The sequence below is a fragment of the Prionailurus bengalensis genome, chromosome B2 (genome assembly GCF_016509475.1).
Source record: "Prionailurus bengalensis isolate Pbe53 chromosome B2, Fcat_Pben_1.1_paternal_pri, whole genome shotgun sequence".
Classification (NCBI taxonomy): Eukaryota; Metazoa; Chordata; class Mammalia; order Carnivora; family Felidae; genus Prionailurus; species Prionailurus bengalensis.
The window spans coordinates 150,884,977-150,903,685 of record NC_057349.1 but is presented as its reverse complement, the minus strand read 5'-3'; the positions used below and the strand labels follow the sequence as shown (position 1 = coordinate 150,903,685).

Here is an 18,709-nt window from a genome sequence, read left to right as displayed (position 1 = left end):
GCTGTCAGCACAGAGCCCGATGTGGGGCTCAAACTCACGGACTGTGAGACCATGACCTGAGCCGAAGTCGGACGCTCAACCGACCGAGCCACCCGGGCGCCCCTTTCTTTCTTGTTTCCACATAAATCCAAGTTAGTTAATATAGAGTGTGATCATGGTTTCAGGGGCAGAACCCAGTGGTTCATCGCTTACGCACGACACCCAGCGCGCATCCCAGCAAGTGCCCTCCTTCATGCCCATCACCCATCTAGCCCATCCCCCCACTCACCTCCCCTCCGGCAACCCTCAGTCTGCTCTCTGTTTTTAAGAGCCTCTTATGGTTTGCCTCCCTCTCTATTTTTATCGTATTTTCCTTCCTTTCCCTTCTGTTCGTCTGTTGTGTTTTTTAAAATTCCACACAGGAGTGAAATCACATGCTATCTGTCTTTCTTTGACTGACTTACTTCACTCAGCATGATATTCTCTAGCTCCATCCAACTTGGTTTCCCGCTCAGAGGTGTTACTGAAATTGGTGACCCTCCCCGGCACCCACACTGGACAAACGAGGCCATTAAGTCCCACTTGCAGCCAGCAGGCAGGAGGTCCATGCATCCTGCCCGCCGAGGGTGCTGGGATCTACCCACTGTGGGGAATCTTTCCTCTTTCTCCACAACAGCTGGTTGGTCAGGCCAGCCTCCGACGAAAACATACACTCGACTGGCAAAACAGCTAAAATAACGTGTCCAGCCATCACAATAGTGTGTCTGCATAACAGGAACTACCAAACTGCTTACAAGCCGGCCTGAACGTCCGGTGGGAGTCGAGATGCGGTCCCCGGATTTGCACCTCAAACACAGGACGACAGGACACGTTTGGAAAGCCGGCCGCCGCGGTCGGAACAATAAAACACTGGTCTTCACACAACACCCAGCTCCTCCCCTTCCAACCGGCTTCCCTCAGACGCTTGTGGACGATTTGCTGTCATTTCTACGGACAAATGAGCTACACGTAAGAGGCTTTTCTTTCACCCTCAGACCAAAGGACAATCTACCCTCGCAGGAAGTCGCGGGAGCGGGCGTCGGGACCCGGTGCGTGGCAAAGCACAGAACGAGAAAGGCTCTTACTGGGGCGCTTCCTGGCACTGGCTTTACCTTCTTCTTTCGTCACCCCCAGGCAGCCCATCAGCTCCGGCACCGAGATGGACTTGTCATTATTCACGTCGCAGTACTCGACAAACTTCTTCACGCACTTTTTGGGTTTTGACTTTTTCCGAAGGAACCTCTTGAAGGGCTTGATCTCCTTTTTGCCAATGTCCCCACTGGAGTTCTTATCAAGTAGTTTGAAATACCAGTGGACCACTCTCTCCTCTAGCGTGTGGCTGGGGTCGGGTTCGGAAAGCCTGCAAGAACACACAAGGGCGTCAGGAGCCGCGGCCACACCGCCGTCACCGCCCTGCCCCTGCCCGTCTACGGAAGGCACGCCGTGCGCACCAGCCCCCCCAGAGGGGCGCCCTGCCCGTCACTCCCACGGTGCCGGCGTCTAAGCCAGCAAAGATTCACCGTTCCATATAACGAGGTTTAAAAACAATGTAGAGAAAGGGCTTTAAAAAATATTTCAAGTTGGTTTCAAAACGGCCAACGACACAATGAATTTATGCGTGTGAATTACACAGTTGGTGTCGGCCAAGCGTTTGAAGACAGAAGCCCCGGGTCCCAGGTTCGGTGCTCCGTGGGGTTGGCGGGTCAGCTCGCACATCCATGGCCCTACAGACACTGGGACCCCGAGGCTCCCGACTCCTTTAAATGTGACGCACAGGCATACATAGCACTTTATACCACAGGGACACTGCCGGATGCAAATAAAAATACATCTTGAAGTGGTAACCAGACATTTACCCTTGGATTTCAAGAAAAGTTTGGTATTTTAAGATCTAGGAGACGAGATACTCAGGAGGGAGGCCAGCACTCTAAGGAAGTAACCACGGGAAGATTCTCCCTCGGAAAAAGCTCTTCGAAAAAAGAAAGAAGTTACTGCTAATTCCCAGGGGGACGCAGGGCTTGCCATGCGACGTCCAGGCAGCGCTGGGAGGTCCCCTGGCGCCTGCGGTTACTTGTGGGGAGCACACGGCGTCAGGACGCTCCCAGGAGGGCGCGGGGAGCACGGCCCAGAGCCCCGGAACCCCGACCCCCTGCACGGCACCAGACCACCCGCGTCCAGAGTTTCGCAAGTCACCGTGAGCAGTGTCAGTGCGAATGCCACCGAATTGTACACTTGAGATGGTAAATCTTACGTATTTGGGTTTTTCTACAATAGACACACAGTATTTTGAAAACGTGAAACCAAACATCTTAATTCAAACTATGAAAATCGACTCGATGGCTCTGAAATGCAACTCCAAGGCATAAAGCCGTCGGAACTGGGGCCCCGCTTTCCGTTCCTCTCCCGCCTCCCACCCGCCACGGCCTGGTGCAGCCACTGGAAATCCCAGGTTCTGGCTCGACCCACTGTGATATGTGAGCTCCGTGAGCCCCACAGGGTTCCCCCTCCGTCCCCGTGAGCCCTGTGGGGTCCCCCCTCCATCACCATGAGCCCTGCAGGGTCCCCTCTCTATCCCCATGGGCCCCGCAGGGTCCCCTCTCCGTGACCATGAGCCCCGCAGGGTCCCCTCTCCATCCCCATGGGCCCCGCAGGGTCCCCCCTCTGTCACCATGAGCCCCGCAGGGTCCCCTCTCTGTCCCCGTGAGTCCCGCAGGGTCCCCTCTCCGTCCCCATGAGCCCCACAGTTCCCCTCTCTGTCCCCGTGGGCCCCGCAGGGTCCCCCCTCCGTCTCCATGAGCCCCACAGGGTCCCCTGTCTGTCCCCGTGGGCCCCACAGGGTCCCCACTCCGTCACCATGAGCCCCGCAGGGTCCTCCTATGCTGACCATGCCTCCAATGCCTCACGGCTGCACCAGCTTCTAGCCGGCGATCGCCAAGGCTCCTCGGACCCTCACTGACCCTCCTCGGACCCTGCCACGTACCTGCCGGAGGAGGGGTCGGACACGGCGTGCACCATGTCCGTGGACAGCGCGTCCAGAATGCTCGTCAGAAACTCATTCTTTTTGGCCCCCGGACAACCTAAAAAAAGAAAGTCAGCATCTTTTTTTTTTTTTGCTCGTATTTCACAGAACCCACAGAATAGAAGAGATCTTTCCCTGTGATGAAAAGAAATGTTTATGTCTTGGAAATCAGTATGTCGGGGTACCTTAGGATCAGTGAGCTCATGTGAACACATGGCAACACATATATTGATGTGGGGTCCTGATTTTCGTGAATGATAGCATCTGACACTTACCAAGTCGCCACACGGGACTCAGAGATCGCAGGCACTGATATCCACAGCGGCAGTCCCGGGCGGCACCCCTACTGGCCAACACTACGTACGAATTCCTGGTGCCTGCGGGCATCGGGAAACGCGCGAGGTCCCTGCCGGAGACGGACGTGGCCGGACGCCTGTCCCGGTGGGCCTGGGGGACCCCACAGGCGCAGAGTGGCTGGCTTACGGGCAGCTCGGCTTCCCTCAATCTATTAACCCGCAAGGCACCGCCTAGCGGCAGCCCCCTTGCAGCTCCCCGGCCCCCGCACCTGCCACACTCCGCCCCATCCTGTTCCGGGACAAGGACAAGAGCCGGGCCAGGTGCGTCCTTTCCGGGCTCTGGAGAGGTCAGAAGACTCGGCCTGGGTCGGACGGTGGTGCAGTGAGAGGGCCGGTGAGTCATTCAAAGACCAACGTGTTATGCGGTTAAACACACTCTGGTTTTCCTTTTGACACTTGAGTTGTGGTTATTATTATGCAAGTACGTGTTGGCTGCCTACAGCAGGCATCCATTCAGGCCTGTCTGCGCTTCGTTAAGTACACGTATCAGAGAAAAGATGTGAGTCCTCACCGGGGGGAGGGGAGGTTAGCAGTGAAAAAAAGCGGTGTTATTCCCCTTTGAGAGAACCAAAAAACTAGATCCCACTCCACAGGGAAAACACACACCATTGAGAGAATGTTCCTTCTCAAGAAAACATCATGATCTGCTTAGCTCTTCCCTCTGGGGGCTGCCGGTGAGTCGCACGTGGTTCGGAAACCCAGGGAGCCTCCCGCAGCCCCTGCACTCCGGCTGGGAGGACAGGGGCCTCGATGGGGGTGGTTAGGAAGAGAGAGAGACAGAGCATGAGTGGAGGAGGAACAGAGAGAGAGGGAGACACAGAATCCGAAGCGGGCTCCAGGCCCTGAGCTGTCAGCACAGAGCCCGAGACGGGACTCAAACCCACACACTGTGAGGTCACGACCTGAGCCGAAGTCGGACGCTCAACCGACCCAGCCACCCAGGCGCCCCATGTAAACTTCATTTTAAATAAAGAAAATAAGAAATGCATTCGTCTCACAAAGACAAAGCCACCAGACCTGCAAGACTGTCCTCAAGCACACTGGGTCCCACGCCGTGCACACGCGCTCTGGGTGAGGTTAGCTGGACCTCTCTCTCACACACACACACACACACACACACGGTCTGCCTGCAGACAGGAGGTCCTGCTCACGCTGCTGCCCTTCCTCCACAGACACTGTTGAGCCCCCGTGCAGCCGCTGGGCCTGGTGGCCGCAATCACCTACACAGAGCGAGCGTCCCGAGTCCCCGCCTCAGCCGACAGGACCACAGAGTCCTGATTTACCCCAGACTCTGGGAGCACGCGGCCACCACTCCGAGGGTAACAGCTAATGAGACAGGAATGGGGGTGCCACTCCCCATCAGTGGGGAAGTGGGTTTCACCGCGACGAGGGCTCGGGGAGCACGGTCCCACGATCCCCGCGAGTCGGGGCACGGGCAGGACCGCAGGTCACTGAGACTGAGGGGTGGAGGTGGGGAGGCCCCGGAGAAAGCAGCCGGCCTGGGTTTGTGGTATCTGCGCGGCGTCTATCGCGGTGTTCGGGGGCTGCTTCTGAGAGGACTCCCCCCGGGAGCAGAGCGGAGACCCCCCACCCCGTCCTAGTCACCCTGGGATGAGGGTTGCCACTGGGTGATGGGGGCTGCTGCTCAAAGCCAGTTCTGAGACAAAGCAAATGAAAACGCAAAATGAGAAGAAATCAGAAAAAATTCAGAACCCACTGAGCAGGTTTTCCTTGCGTGGAAGTGACAGAGGTACAGAATGGAAATGTCACCATGGAGTGGACCAGACCTTGGAAATACACGAAAGCAGCAACAGGCCTGACACAGAAGCAAGGCGCCCCCAGACCTCGGGGGCTTCTGCTGGGAAGACGGGTGGTCTCTCCGGGGACAGGGCGCCGTGACCCGGACAGACACGCACACTCTTCGGGGACAGAGCCACTGGTCGGAAGCAGACAGGCCAGGGTGGCAGTGAGGGCCGAGACCTTCTCAGGGGCCTGCAGACTGCTTGCGGGGCCAGGGCGGCGGGGAGCCCTGGGGGGCCACGTGCTGACAGGACGGCCACTCCTGGCCGGGCCCTTGCTCCTTGGCTTGCCTCCTGCTCACCCTGCACGGTGACCCCTGGGGCGGCTAGACGGCTGCCCTAGATCTTGTGTTGTTTAAACCACAGCCTGCAGGCTCCGCGACGTGACACAAAGTCACACGGGGACAGCTGTCCGCACGAGTGAGCTCTCCCGCGGAGCGCAGGGGCGGCCCCGCAGGGAGCAGGCAGGGCGAGCGTCCTGCTGTCCACAGGCACACGGCTAACAGCCACTTAGAGAAACGTCGCAGGGAGAGGAAACCAGACTGCCCTTTTCAAAGCTGGAAGAGAATGACTACAGCAATTTGTTTATGAATCTGTGGCCAAACAAAGCCTACAGCTTAGCCTGACGATGCTGTTGATCCTGTGTCTATCTGCAGAATCCAAGTAAAACCCTCGGGGCTCAGTGCAATTTCCGTGAAGACACTTGAGCACTAATCCTGGTTTGGGGCCACAGGGCCGTGCCCCGGGCTCCAGTGCAGCCGCGGACGGGCCCAGCCAGCCGCCCCGTCTGCCGCACGCACTGGGGGTCTCGGAGCCTGGTTTACACGGGGACACTTGAAAAACCATTTCACTTGCTGACTCTTAAGGTGAACGCATTCTTCGCTTTCTATGAAATGTCCTTCTTTTAAAAAATAGGAGCTTTTCGTATAGATAGTGCTGCTATAAACATGGGGGTGCGTGTGTCCCTTCGAAACAGCACACCTGTATCCCTTGGATACGTGCCTAGTCGTGCCATGGCTGGGTCGCAGGGTAGCTCTATTTTTAGTTTTTTGAGGAACCTCCACACTGTTTTCCAGAGCGGCTGCACCCGTGTGCATTCCCAGCAACAGTGCACGAGGGTTCCCGTGTCTCCGCATCCTCGTCAGCACCTGCTGTTTCCGGAGTTGTTCGTGTTAGCCATTCTGACACGCACCCCCAAGTTTACAGCAGCACTATCGACAATAGCCAAAGTATGGAAAGAGCCCAAAGGTCCATGGACGGATGAGTGGATAAAGAAAATGTGGTGTGTGTATATATATATATACACACACACACACATACATATATACATATATACATACACACACACACACACACGCACACACACACACACACACTGGAGTATTACTCGGCAATCAAAATAATGAAATCTTGCCATTTGCAACTACGTGGATGGAACTGGAGGGTATTATGCTAAGTGAAATTAGAGAAAGACAAAAATCATATGACTTCACTCATATCAGGACTTTAAGAGACAAAACAGATGAACACGAGGGAAGGGAAACAAAGATAATATAAGCACAGGGAGGGGGACAAAACAGAAGAGACTCCTAAATACGGAGAACAAACTGAGGGTTGCTGGAGGGGTGGTGGGAGGGGGGATGGGCTACATGGGGGAGGGGTACTAAGGAATCGACTCCTGGAATCATCGTTGCACTAGATGCTAACTAATTTGGATGTACATTTAAAAAAATAAAATTTAAATACATAAATAAACACATAAATAAAAATAAATAAAAGATAGCTTCTCATATAGAGATTAGAATTTCTTCTTTTCCCTTTTCCTTTCAAATACAAACATGCATCTTCAGGATGCTGCCTCAGTCACGTGCAAAAACCACCCTGTGCATTAAGCAGCATTCACGTCCGTCCTGCCACCCGGCTCGCTCGGGACCGCCACCAAAAGGAAGCAGGATGATGGAGGTTTCCTCGGACATCATCAAGAGAAAGCATCACATGACGACATCCATATTTTTGGACCCGTGTCAGCCAACGCTGACGCCCGGGTGTGGGCTGGGCACTGACCAACAGGCGACTGCACGGGCTTCCGGGCCAGGGAAGCGGAAGGGGCCAGGCTTACTGACAGGTCCTGCGCTTTTAAATGGCCTTGCGGGGTGGGAAGGGTCAGGGGTGCCGACACGAATCGGCTTTCGAGCATCTAACAGTGACTGGCAGGAAGTTTTGGCTGCCTGCTTTTATGTTTATTATTTCAAATGTATAGGAAACCGATGTAGGCGGCCATTTATAAACACAAGAAACAGGGGGGCCTGGGTGGCTCAGTCGGTTGAGTGTCTGACTTAGGCTCAGGTCATGATCTCACGTGACCGTGAGTTCGAGCCTCGCGTCGGGCTCTGTGCTGACAGCTCGGAGCCTGGAGCCTGTTTCAGATTCTGTGTCTCCCTCTCTCTCTGCCCCTTCTCTGCTCATGCTCTGTCTCTCTCTGTCTCAAAAATAAATAAAAACATTAAAATAAATAAAAAATAAAAACAAGAAATAAAGTTGCTTTGATATCGTTTAAAACACAGACTCTGGCAAAGCAAAGAAGGAAACGTCACACACACTGATGCTCGTACGGAGCAGAGACGCTTGGAAAACTGTGGCCCTGGGCTGCTGTGAGGGAAGGAGGGCAGCAGGACGGGGGAGGACCCCCCCCAAGGCTTGCAGGGTCCCGGGGGCCACTGGAAGAAGCTTAGACTTTACCTGCAGGGAAACCAGCCTTCGGGGGGGTTTATAGGATGACACAATCCAACTTATGGTCTTCAAGTGTCCCACGTGCACTGTGGGGGCCCAGGCGGCCGGACTTTGCCTGTGGTCCAGGGAGGAGCTCAGGGGGCATCAGGGAGGACGTGGTACTCTGGGGGACCCGGCCTGGGTTAAATGGGCCTCAGTCTACACAGCAAGTATGCAGAGAACGTCCTTTGCAGGACACGGGCTTAGGTTCAGTCCTGAAAGGCCATCTGTCCTACAGAGGGACTCAAGGCTCTGTCCTGCGGCCACAGCAGGAAGTGAGGGTACAAGCCGGCCCTGGGTCTGAGCGCTGCGCCGAGACAAGGCGTGAGGCACAAGTCCCCTGCCACCGAGAAGCACCTCCTCATTAAGACTTTTGCGAGGCCCAGGCCTACTCACCATTGTTCAGTCCACACTGGTGGCCACGAGCAAGGGCCTACCCGCAAACACAGCCTTCGGGGGAGAGCACGAAGCTTTCCAATCTTTTAAATTTTTTTAATTTATAATTTTTTTTACATTTGCTTATTTTTTGAGAGCCAGAGAACAAGTTGGAGAGGGGCAGAGAGAATCAAAAGCAGGCTCCGGGCTCTGAGCCGTCAGCACAGAGCCCAACGTGGGGCTTGAGTTCACGAATTGCGAGATCATGACCTAAGCTGAAGTTGGGTGATCAACCGCCTGAGCCACCCAGGAGCCCCAAGTTTATTTAAATTTAAAGACAGAAAGAGAGAGGGAGAGACAGAGTATGAGTAGGGGAGGAGCAGAGAGAGAGGGAGACACGGAATCCGAAACAGGCTCCAGGCTCCGGGCTGTCAGCACAGAGCCCGACACGGGGCTCGAACCCACGAACCGTGAGATTGTGACCTGAGCCGAAGTCAGATGCTTAACGGACTGGCCACCCAGCCACCCATGAAACTTTCCAATCTTAAGATGAAAACAAAATCTCGACTCTTACGTACTGACTCTAGTTTTCCTATCTTCTCTGTATTTATTTTATATATTTATTTTCATATTTCCGTATTTCCGACATTTTCTCATTATTCTAAACAAAGAGTTTCACAGGCTGGCGACTGTGCTCTGATTAGTTACCATGATGTGTGCTGGGAATCGGCACTGGGCCAGTGCCTGTGGGACTCGAGGATCAGAGTCTCTGAGCCCAAGCAGGGCGGAGGTAGAGAGACAAGGAGACAGAGGATCCGAAGAAGGTTCCCGGCTCCGAGCTGTCAGCACAGAGCCCGACACGGGGCTCGAACCCACGAACCGTGAGATCGTGACCTGAGCCGAAGGCAGAGGCTTAGCCCACTGAGCCCCGCAGCGCCCCTAGAGAAAACTTTCTTAAACCACTAGCTCATTTATTTCTACTTCCAATAGTTTGCTCCCCGTTATTGCCTCTTTCATATCCTGTGTGAGGAAGTGAAGAAAGAACACGAGCCTTAAGCACGAGACAGACCGCCCGTATGTGTAAAACCTGCGAGCCTGTGTAAGTGCATCCTTGGCTGTCACCAAAACTAAGCTTCCAATCTATGAAGTGCTTGTAAATCGCATTTTATAGCACCAACGACCTTGATGTGATTGCAAAGAGCCATCGCTAAACTCCTCGCCGGAAAAGAGCGGGGAAGTGTTTCCTGGCACCGTAAGGTTGGGTGAAGACAACTTCTGTCACCTTCCTCATCGCTAACCAGCACGGGGCAGCCGTGTGGAGCGGGTGCCGTGAGGGGCACCGGTGCAGGCAGGAGGGGGGCCGCCGCGGGGCAGGCTCGCGGCGGGTGCAACCACCCGACTCGGCCCTTCTCGCGGCTTCCTGGCGCGGGACGCAGTCCTGTCAGATAGCAGCGGCAGGGTCAGGGGCTTCCTGACTCGGAAACGAGCAACACAGATGTGCCCGGGTGGCAGCCTTCGCCCTCTGTCCCGAGCCCTTCTGACATGTTGGGAGCGTGTAATCCCTGCATCCCGCTCCGCTTGAAACACCCACGCTGCTCTCCCGACCTTGAGCTACCGTCTGGAACGGCCTGGAGTTTGGAAGCCTCTCCAAAACACAGCCACTGAATCTGTGCTTGGCCAAGAACAGCTAACCCGGACAGCAGGACACATGGCCGATGGAGGTCCCCCCGTCCCGTTGTCCCTGTCGTGCACACAGACACAAATATCCGCTTTGTGCCTTGCAGGATTGGGCACGGGCACCGTGCTTCCTGCACGTTACGTCTCCCAGCGAGACACTCTACGTCGCTGAATATTCGTCCTGCCCTTTAAGTACTGCATCACCTGGACCACGGACCACAGAGGGAGGCTTGTAAAACTCCAGAGGTCTCTGACCAGCCCCATGGCACCTGAGGGACGCAGCTCTCACCACTGACATAGAGGGGGCTCAGCGAGCTGTCGCTGAGGGCCGGGGGGGCGGCCCCCACTCTCCGGGGGCCAGGCTGTCTGCTCTGCGGCCGCAGGCATTCACCCTGCACTTGGTGGCATCGGGCCTTCACCGCAAGTCACTGAAGCAGGGCCCGTGCTGCCAGGGGACGTCCGAGACGCGGGAAGCCACGGCTCCCCGCAGTCAAATATCGCAGAGCCCGTTCTGTAAAACCACAATAAAGTCATGCTGAAATCATGCTCGTAAACCGACTAAAAGCCACACGCATTCTTTAAGGAGGCGAGGGAAACCAGAAGTGAGGCCGACCGCGTGCCTGGAACTCAAGCAGAGGCTCCAGACAGCCCAGCCCCGGCCGGCCCGGCTCTGACACGCTGTGCAGGACACTCTCCAAAGCACCCGGGCGCCCACACCCCTGCCCGGCGCTGCCCCAGAGGCCGAGCCCTCGGGGAAGCGGCCGCAGCGGCCAGAGCGTCGACGCTGGGTCAGCAGCTGCCCTCTCTTCCAGAACGGGGTATCCCCCGACAGACAGCCGAGGGGTGGGCGAGGGTGGGAGCGCGCCGAGACCCCTGCCCGCCCCTAGGTCCCCGACACCCTCGGGAGAACGTCCTCGTAGCCGCGGCCGTCGGCGGGCCGACGTCATCACAGCGCACTCGGGCCGCGGGTCTCCACTCCGTGCGCGGAGCCCGGGGCTGAGCCGACTTACCGACACGGCGTCAGCCCGTCCCACGAGAACCGCGGCCACCTTCCCCCTGCGCCAATGAGCACGGTGCACCACACTGCTGGGCGGGGGCAGCGCCGGGCTCCTGAGTCCCGGGCCCGACCTCAGAGCCCACGGCTGCGACCACGGAAAAGGCGCCCCCACGGGGCCGACACGACGGGGCCTCTGCTCTGGGGACGGGCTCCACGCCTCGGCCGCTGCCGCTTCCCCGCACGGCCCCCGCCCTCCCTGCGCCTCCCGCACGGAGCCCGGCTTCCCGCTCACCTCCACGGCAAGTGCCGTGCACCGTGTCCCGTGTTGTGACAGCCTCGGCACTTTCTCCCGTCCGGCTGATTCTGCAATTACTGTTGAATGGATCCCGTCCGGTTGTTCACTTTCATTAACGGAGGTCGAGTCCATGCAGACGAGGGCCACGTGTCTACGTTCTCGCGGCCCAGTCTACACCTCAGAGCGGCTGTGCGCTGGCCGCTCAGCCGGGGACCTCCTTCTCTGGCTTCACTTTCCTGCCATTCCTGAGATGTAGGCTTTGTCCCCAGGAACGAAGACATGGGGGGACCAAACTCTCTGGCGCATGTCTAACGTGGTTTCTGCAGTTTTCAAATGTCAACAGATTCCGTACACGTTCTCTCCTCCACGTCCACGTGATGGACAGAACACAGCAAGGGTCCCAAAGTCCATTTCCCATGTCACCTTCTCCCTCTTATTCCCCCAGGAGAGCCGACACACAAGGAAAAACTATCCAAAGGAGACAAAAGGCATCACTGTGATTATGTTCTCTGAAGAGCCCCGACGGGATCAGCCTGGTTGCTCACGAGAATGCTCAGAAGACCGTGCGAACGCCTCACGGTTCGGAGCGGCCTCCGTTCCAAGGGGAAGATGGCACTCAATGCTTGCCCCCCCCCCCCAGGATTCACCTGGAGCCACCTTTTCTCACTTTGAGCAAAGACAAGATGACCTCTCTTCAGGTGACAGAGGTCAGTGACTTGCAGCTTTGGGGTCAAGGTGTTAAGTCAAAGGACTAGGTCAAGGTCAAGTGAGTTCTGCAGGGGCCACGAGACCTGCCTTCAGCTCTCTCATTTTCAAAAACACCCTTGTGATGGCACGAACGGAGAAGGACACTCATGCTGAGTGAAGCTTGGAAATAGCACGAAAGTACAGATGGGTTGTAACAGGCTACATAGGAGACTTTTAAAAATCATGACTTAAAATTATCATGGGGTCCGGACACTGAGCCAACCCCAAGTAAGGTGGAAGGCTCACGGTGTGTCTGTGCAGGTACAGGCTGGACGGCACCGTATACAGCCAGGGATCACGGACTCTAAACGCTGAGCTAAAGACCCATGGCCACCCAATCTTATCCACCAGCTGGCATGGAAAAGCCTTCAGTCTGGCAGGGCACAGAGGAAGGGGACAAGACACGAGATGTCACTTCTATACTTGGTTTTTGGTTTCGTACTTAAGTTTTTTTTTTTTCTTTTTAGAAAGAGAGTGAGAGTGTGTGCACGAGCTGGGGAGGGACAGAGAGAGAGGGAGAATCCCATGCAGGCTCCACACCGTCAGCACAAAGCCCGATGCGGGGCTCCGTCCCATGACTCTGGGATCGTGACCTGAGCCAAAACCGAGAGTCAGACGCTCAACCGACTGAGCCGCCCAGGCGCCCCTGGTTTGGGACTTTTAAAAACAGTATTTCACAAATAGATTGACAAGGAGAGAAAAGTTACTGATGTCTGGCACTTACACTGTGAAAAATCTGTTCCGGTTTGTATGGCTAAAAGTTGGCAGAAACTGACCTAATTAAGGACCTACTGGCTGTCGGAATGAACTATCAATACGGGATATTACTTCTCGTATGCCTGAGTTAAGTCATTAACTATTAACCAACTCACCCAACCGTTAATCAGCTAGGTGTCACAAAGCCTCCCGTCATTTCAAGAGCTCCTATGAAGGTGTCTGAAGATTCTGGAGGGTCTGTTTTAGTTCATATTTAGGAAGCGTCAAGTCTGGAGATGCTAAGAGGGGCACGGTGTTCGTGAATGATTTTTATGATTCACGTTGATCTCCTAAGACTGTGTTTGCGAGCCAAGGTCTATTTTGGTAGCTGGAGAGGGGCTCTGTCCTTCTCCTGGTCTGCCGTCCCACCGACCCTGCCAGCAGTTATGAGCCTGGCTCGCGAGGCTGTGGCTCCAGCACAGGATTTCTGGTAAGTGGCAGAATCTTTGAAGAAAAGATTACACACATGCTTCTCCCTTGGAGCCACAATCAATGACTGTAACTGGAAATCCTATCTTCCTTAGAAAACAGCCTAACAGTACGATGGGATAGGAAAACAAAAACAAAGAAACCACATCACTTTCTGTCTTCCTTGAATATAAGCTCTTCCCAAACACATGCCTTAGGTGTATTAATTGTGAACCATAATTTATACTTGTGCTTGGCTGCTCCCGGAGCTCACCCCCACCCCTGAGCAGGGTCCATTCTCTGCCTACTCAGTGCTGCCCCTTTTTAGTAAAGTAGCTCAGAGGCGCCTGGGTGGCTCAGTAGGTTAAGCATCCAACTCCTGATCTTGGCTCAGGTCAAGATCTCATGAGAGATCTCCTGGGATCCAGCCCCGCGTCGGGCTCTGTGCTGACAGCGTGGAGCCTCCTTAGGATTCTCTCTCCCTCTCTCTCCACCTCTCTCTCAAAATAAATAAATGAACTTTAAAAGGAAGTAGCTCAAAGCTCACCGTCTTCAGGAACACTGCCTAGTTCAGCAAGCATGAACTGCCTTCTCCTCTGTATTCCCAATGCCTGGAGCAGCCATATGCCCACTGAGACCGCGCCCGCCGGGACCACGCCCACCGAGACGACGCCCGCCGGGACCACGCCCACTGGAAACCAGACCCTTCGTGCAGCTCATCCCCGGGGCTTCGAGTGCGTTTTGCTGTGACAGCTCTGTGTTGAGTTTAGGAAATCAAGCCATGTGTGTTTGGATTCTTTCTACTGTACAACCTGTGACAAGGCGGGGCTCTTGAAGGAAACACCCGAGCTGGAGACGAAAAAGATGCTCCCCCAACAAGTCGTTTATCCAGATGCCTGATCCGGAGGTCCTGAGCAGTGAGGTTTCAGGGCAGACCAACCACAGGCGTGGCCTGGTCTCACATGCTTCCCAAAAGTTGACCACGCCAAGTCACCTGCCACTTTCAAGTGAATGAGCTTTGACGAGCCACGTGGGTGAGCTTCATGACCACTGGAAACACCTACACTTCAGCAGGGCTTTAAAAATGGCCATATGGACGAGGTGAGCCCAGCATCCTCCTATGGAAAGAGCCTAAATGTCCCCCAACCGATGAATGGATAAAAAATTGTGGCTTATATACACAATGGAATACTACTTGGCAATGAGAAAGAATGAAATATGGTCCTTTGTAGCAATGTGGATGGAACTGGAGAGTGTTATGCTAAGTGAAATAAGCCATACAGAGAAAGACAGATACCATATGTTTTCACTCTTACATGGATCCTGAGAAACTTAACAGAAGACCATGGGGGAGGGGAAGGGGGAAAAAAAGTTAGAGAGGGAGGGAGCCAAACCATAAGAGACTCTTAAAAACTGAGAATAAACTGAGGGTTGATGGGGGGTGGGAGGGAGGGGAGGGTGGGTGATGGGAATTGAGGAAGGCACCTCTTAGGAGGAGCACTGGGTGTTGTATGGGAACCAATCTGACAATAAATTTCATATTAAAAAGAAAACGACCATATGGAGCCATGGAACGATGACAGGCATTACACGCGGCACGTTAAATACACCGGAACGGCTCCTCCCTGCACCCACCAGCCCGTCCAGCTGACCACCGAGCAGAGCGTCTGTTTAATAAAAGGTCTGAGCAATCATTTCCACCTCCTGAAGACTCTCGGGGTCCCCAGGGCTGCCGCACAGACAGTAACATGCTCTGCAGGGTCCCTCTTGCGGAAACTCGGGCTGAATGACTTGTGTATCGTAAACTCAGATGGATCGGAATTTCCCAGATGACAAACAACGATTTAGTTAACGCCTGGGAAACGCGTACTCAGGGAGCCTGTTGACATCCGTGACGACCCCGGGCCCAGAACCCAGAGCCTTCTGGCGAGCAGAGGCCCTGAGAGCCCTGTGTCAGAAGGGACCTGAGGGCTTCTCCAGGTCCCCCTCCCCCCTTGGTTTTTACACGGGAAAATGAAGAGCAGACAGAGGGAGCATGTCAGAGAACAGAGTGCACCCCACCTGACATCCGGGGTATGCAGCACCAGGCACGTAGGACAGGGGCACCTGCTCTCAGCAGGTGCAGACACCGCCGCCCCCTGAGGCTGAGGGCAGTGCCCTCGTGACCCGCACACACCTCGCTGATGGTCCTGCTTCCCACCCGCATCCCAGCCGCCCCGGGTCGGGAAGCTGGCGCTGCCCCTCCGAGCGGTCTCTGTGGGATGGGACGAGCGCCCTGGACGAATGCCCTCCCCACCGGGCACTCCGTGTGTGCACGAGGGTGGCTCCAGGGAGCCGCGTGCAGAGCTCGGAAGGCAGTTACGAAGGGCAGGACGAGGCCAGGGTGACCCCGCTGAGGACCCGACCTGTGGCTTGGGGAGCTGACCACGAACCCTCTGGAAACCCTACCAACTTCACAAGCACAGGCGAGGGGGTGAGGACTGACGGACGGGAATGCGGGACAGCATCATTCATTACTGGACCGCACCTCTAGTGTCATGTTTTCAGACGGAAGCCGTTTCTCTCAATCACACGCTCTGCTCCTTTCTTAATACTGAACTGAAAGCAGCTTCGTGTTTATTATCTCCTACAGATTTTCCAGAGGCTGGGCCTGTAGGTGGCCACACGGAGAAACAAATCGTTTCATTTTGGAATGAAATGCTTTCACTCGATGTTTCAATGCATATTTTTTTCCGGGTTATGTTAATTTAAGGCAGAAATATCGCCTACAATCCAATATTTTTATTTGAGAGGTAGCCACAGATGGCTAACGGTTCTCCCTGGAGGGTAAATGGATTTTATCGCTCTGTTTCCAAGAACGGTTGCAGGCGCTTTGTTTCCTCAATATGATGGTGACAGAGCTTGAATGGGCCGTGTGCACACTCACCTCATGGCCACGCGGACGCCCCTCGGGTGGCAGTTAATCACAGCCACACGTCCACCACGGTGGCGCCCGCTGGACACCCACAGCTGCCCTCCCCTCGGGCCAGGACCACGGCCCGAGAGCCAGAGCCTCCCGCGAGGCCTCACGGCGACACAGCAACCCATCGGCCTGGGAAATCCTCACCGGACTCCTTGCTTAGATGGGACGCCACTGCACAACGAGCAGAATCGCCCGATCCTACGCTTTGCATTAAGAAACACGTTTCCCTCGTCAACATTATGCCCACGATTGCAGTAACACCAAGCACGTTGGGCGAAAGCGGTCTTTCTTAGGACTCCAGGGCCATGTCAGTCTGCACCCTTTGCATCTCTCCTCTTGTAAAATGTAATAAAATCAGGAGATGAAGGCTACAGATTTCACAGGACAGCACAGATGAGAAGTGGTTTGGGATCTGTGTGTTTACGTAAGCACCGGTTTACTACCGAACTCCCCAGGATGCTACAGCTTGCCAGACTACACGCACCGCATCGCGCTAAGATTCAAGTGTAAATGAATGAGAAAGACGTCAACGCAGAGACCAAGAGTCATGGTAAAGAAGGATGGCAGAAAGTAGACTTAGGCCAATACAAGAAGGCACATTTGGGTGGCTGGAGCCACGCGTTTGAAGGAAGGTCCCCCCGAAAGGAAACACAGCATAAACCAGACCATAGGGAGACACGAGGCCACTTGCTGAGTCTGAAACGAGAGAAATGCTTCCTGTGCCTCACGTAAGGGCCCCGTGGTGACGGCGGCCGGATACTCGCCGATGTCCTGACGAAGAACACGGCTTCCAAGGACTACTTTTACGAGACACGCCCGCTGCGGGCCGCAGCAGGGCCGGAAGCCGAGAAGCTCTTCTCACGGCAGGCAGGAGAATCGGGTGGTCTGCACGGACAACCACCTCACCACTCGCCCGAAGTCCCCGCGCGACAAGATCAAAATAGTGTGGATTTCTTCCGTGCACATTTTCTGTTTTCTCAGGGTCTGAGAAACTGAGCTCCTCCAGATGCTGGGGGCCTGGATTCCATCTCCTCTCCGAAGTTGGTTAAATGAGGAACTGTTTGCTTTGAGAATCACATCAGTTAGGAGTCTGGCCATAACACACGCTGGCTAGAGGAACGTTCCTTACCTACAGAAGTCGCAAGTCAAGATTCTCCTCACAAAGCAGTCTGGGGCCACTCAAGACCACGGACCTCGGTGATCAAGGTCCCGGGTTTCCAGAGCCAGATTCCCAGCCCGCAAGAGGCTGGGAGCTGGCATAGCCACTACTGTGAGTCCCAGTACAGGTGCTGATTCTGGGGACCCCCTCAGGTCGTGAAACACGTTTAGGTAACATGATGAGTGTGGCTGTCACCTAAGTTTGCTGACTATACACAAGCAAGTGGTAATGCTTACTTTCAGAACGACTAACCTACAGCCCTTCTTTGTGGGCGGTAATTAGAGAGTAGGGACCATTGCCTTTTATGGCCCCGAACGGTGCAGACTGCCGTAGAATGCCGTAGCCAGCAAAGACGGAGCCCAAGTGGCCACAGGCACGTTTGTGGAAATGTTATGGCCAAGTCCTATTAACGGTGTCTATTCTCATTCTTTAATAGAATGTACATAAAAATGCAGCTGTGTCCCAGACGCCCCTGAACCATGTCGGGTAATCCGAGCCGTGCCTGCAGAAACCTCTCACACATGGCCAATTATTTCTAAAGAGGGAAAAAGCAGCGGCTACATAAGAGCTCAGAGGTTCTGAGTCCTTCGCTGGAGCCCGAGCCGCAGCGGCCTCATACCCGGGGTGCACACGGCAAGCCCAGCACCAGCCCCTGAGCACGGCCGGTTGCCGACGTGGCCGGGCCGCGGCGGGGCCGGGCGGGCTGTGCCAGGCGGACGACGGCTGGCCTCCCCGATGCTGGAGGGGAGTCTTCCCTCTGGAACTTGGACTTCTTCTCCTAACCAGCGTCAGGGACGCAGCTCTTTAATGCGACACGTATACACACCTCGCCTCTGGTAGGCCCGTCGGAGCGATTTGTCCAATTACCAAAGTCACAGCCTCGATTTTTAGCGTTCTCAGCGAGGCAGCTCTTGTCTTAACAACGCCTGCAGGACATGAAAGCCAGATCATGTCTTCACTCCAGCGCCCAAGAAGGTGTGTGACAAGCTGTTAAAAGTATAAACAAAGGATTCACTTCCTCCTGCAAGGGCTCCTTGCCTTCCGTGCTGACAAAACCCAGGGCTCGTGTGTCTGCGCTCTCTGGGCCCACAAGCTGCCTCCCCTGACAGATTGACGAGGAGCCCCGGGCACCCTGCCCCTCGGAGACGCCAGGGGAGCCTGGCGGGCGGGCCACACCCATCTGCCTCAGGGCCAGGGGCCACGGGGGACACAGATCTCAGCCCACCTTTGCTGTGTCCACTCTCTCACACTCACAAAGGAAAAGGAAGCTTTCCGGGAGGTGGTACATGAAACCAGGTGGCAAAGTTACGGCCAGCCAGTCGCTTCCTGTGTTTGAGCCTGCGCTCCGCATCGTCATTCAGCAAAGAAGAAA

General features: G+C 55.3%; 1 protein-coding gene and 1 non-coding gene across 6 annotated transcripts in view; one reads left to right on the top strand and one right to left on the bottom strand.

Annotated features, from left to right (window-relative positions):
• Positions 1–18,709, bottom strand: part of SMOC2 (SPARC related modular calcium binding 2) — a 163,157-nt gene that overhangs the window by 9,345 nt on the left and 135,103 nt on the right. For 3 of the 5 annotated variants that reach the window (XM_043592776.1, XM_043592779.1, XM_043592781.1), the window contains 2 exons: positions 2,999–3,095; positions 1,104–1,378 (listed from right to left, as the gene is read on the bottom strand). In XM_043592776.1, coding sequence (XP_043448711.1) covers positions 1,104–1,378; positions 2,999–3,095 — 372 coding nt within the window. The remainder of the gene's footprint in view (positions 1–1,103; positions 1,379–2,998; positions 3,096–18,709) is intronic. The other 2 variants (XM_043592780.1, XM_043592777.1) reach the window with 1 other exon arrangement.
• Positions 7,497–7,582, top strand: TRNAL-UAG. The gene has a single exon. It is a non-coding gene; the product is annotated as a tRNA-Leu (tRNA).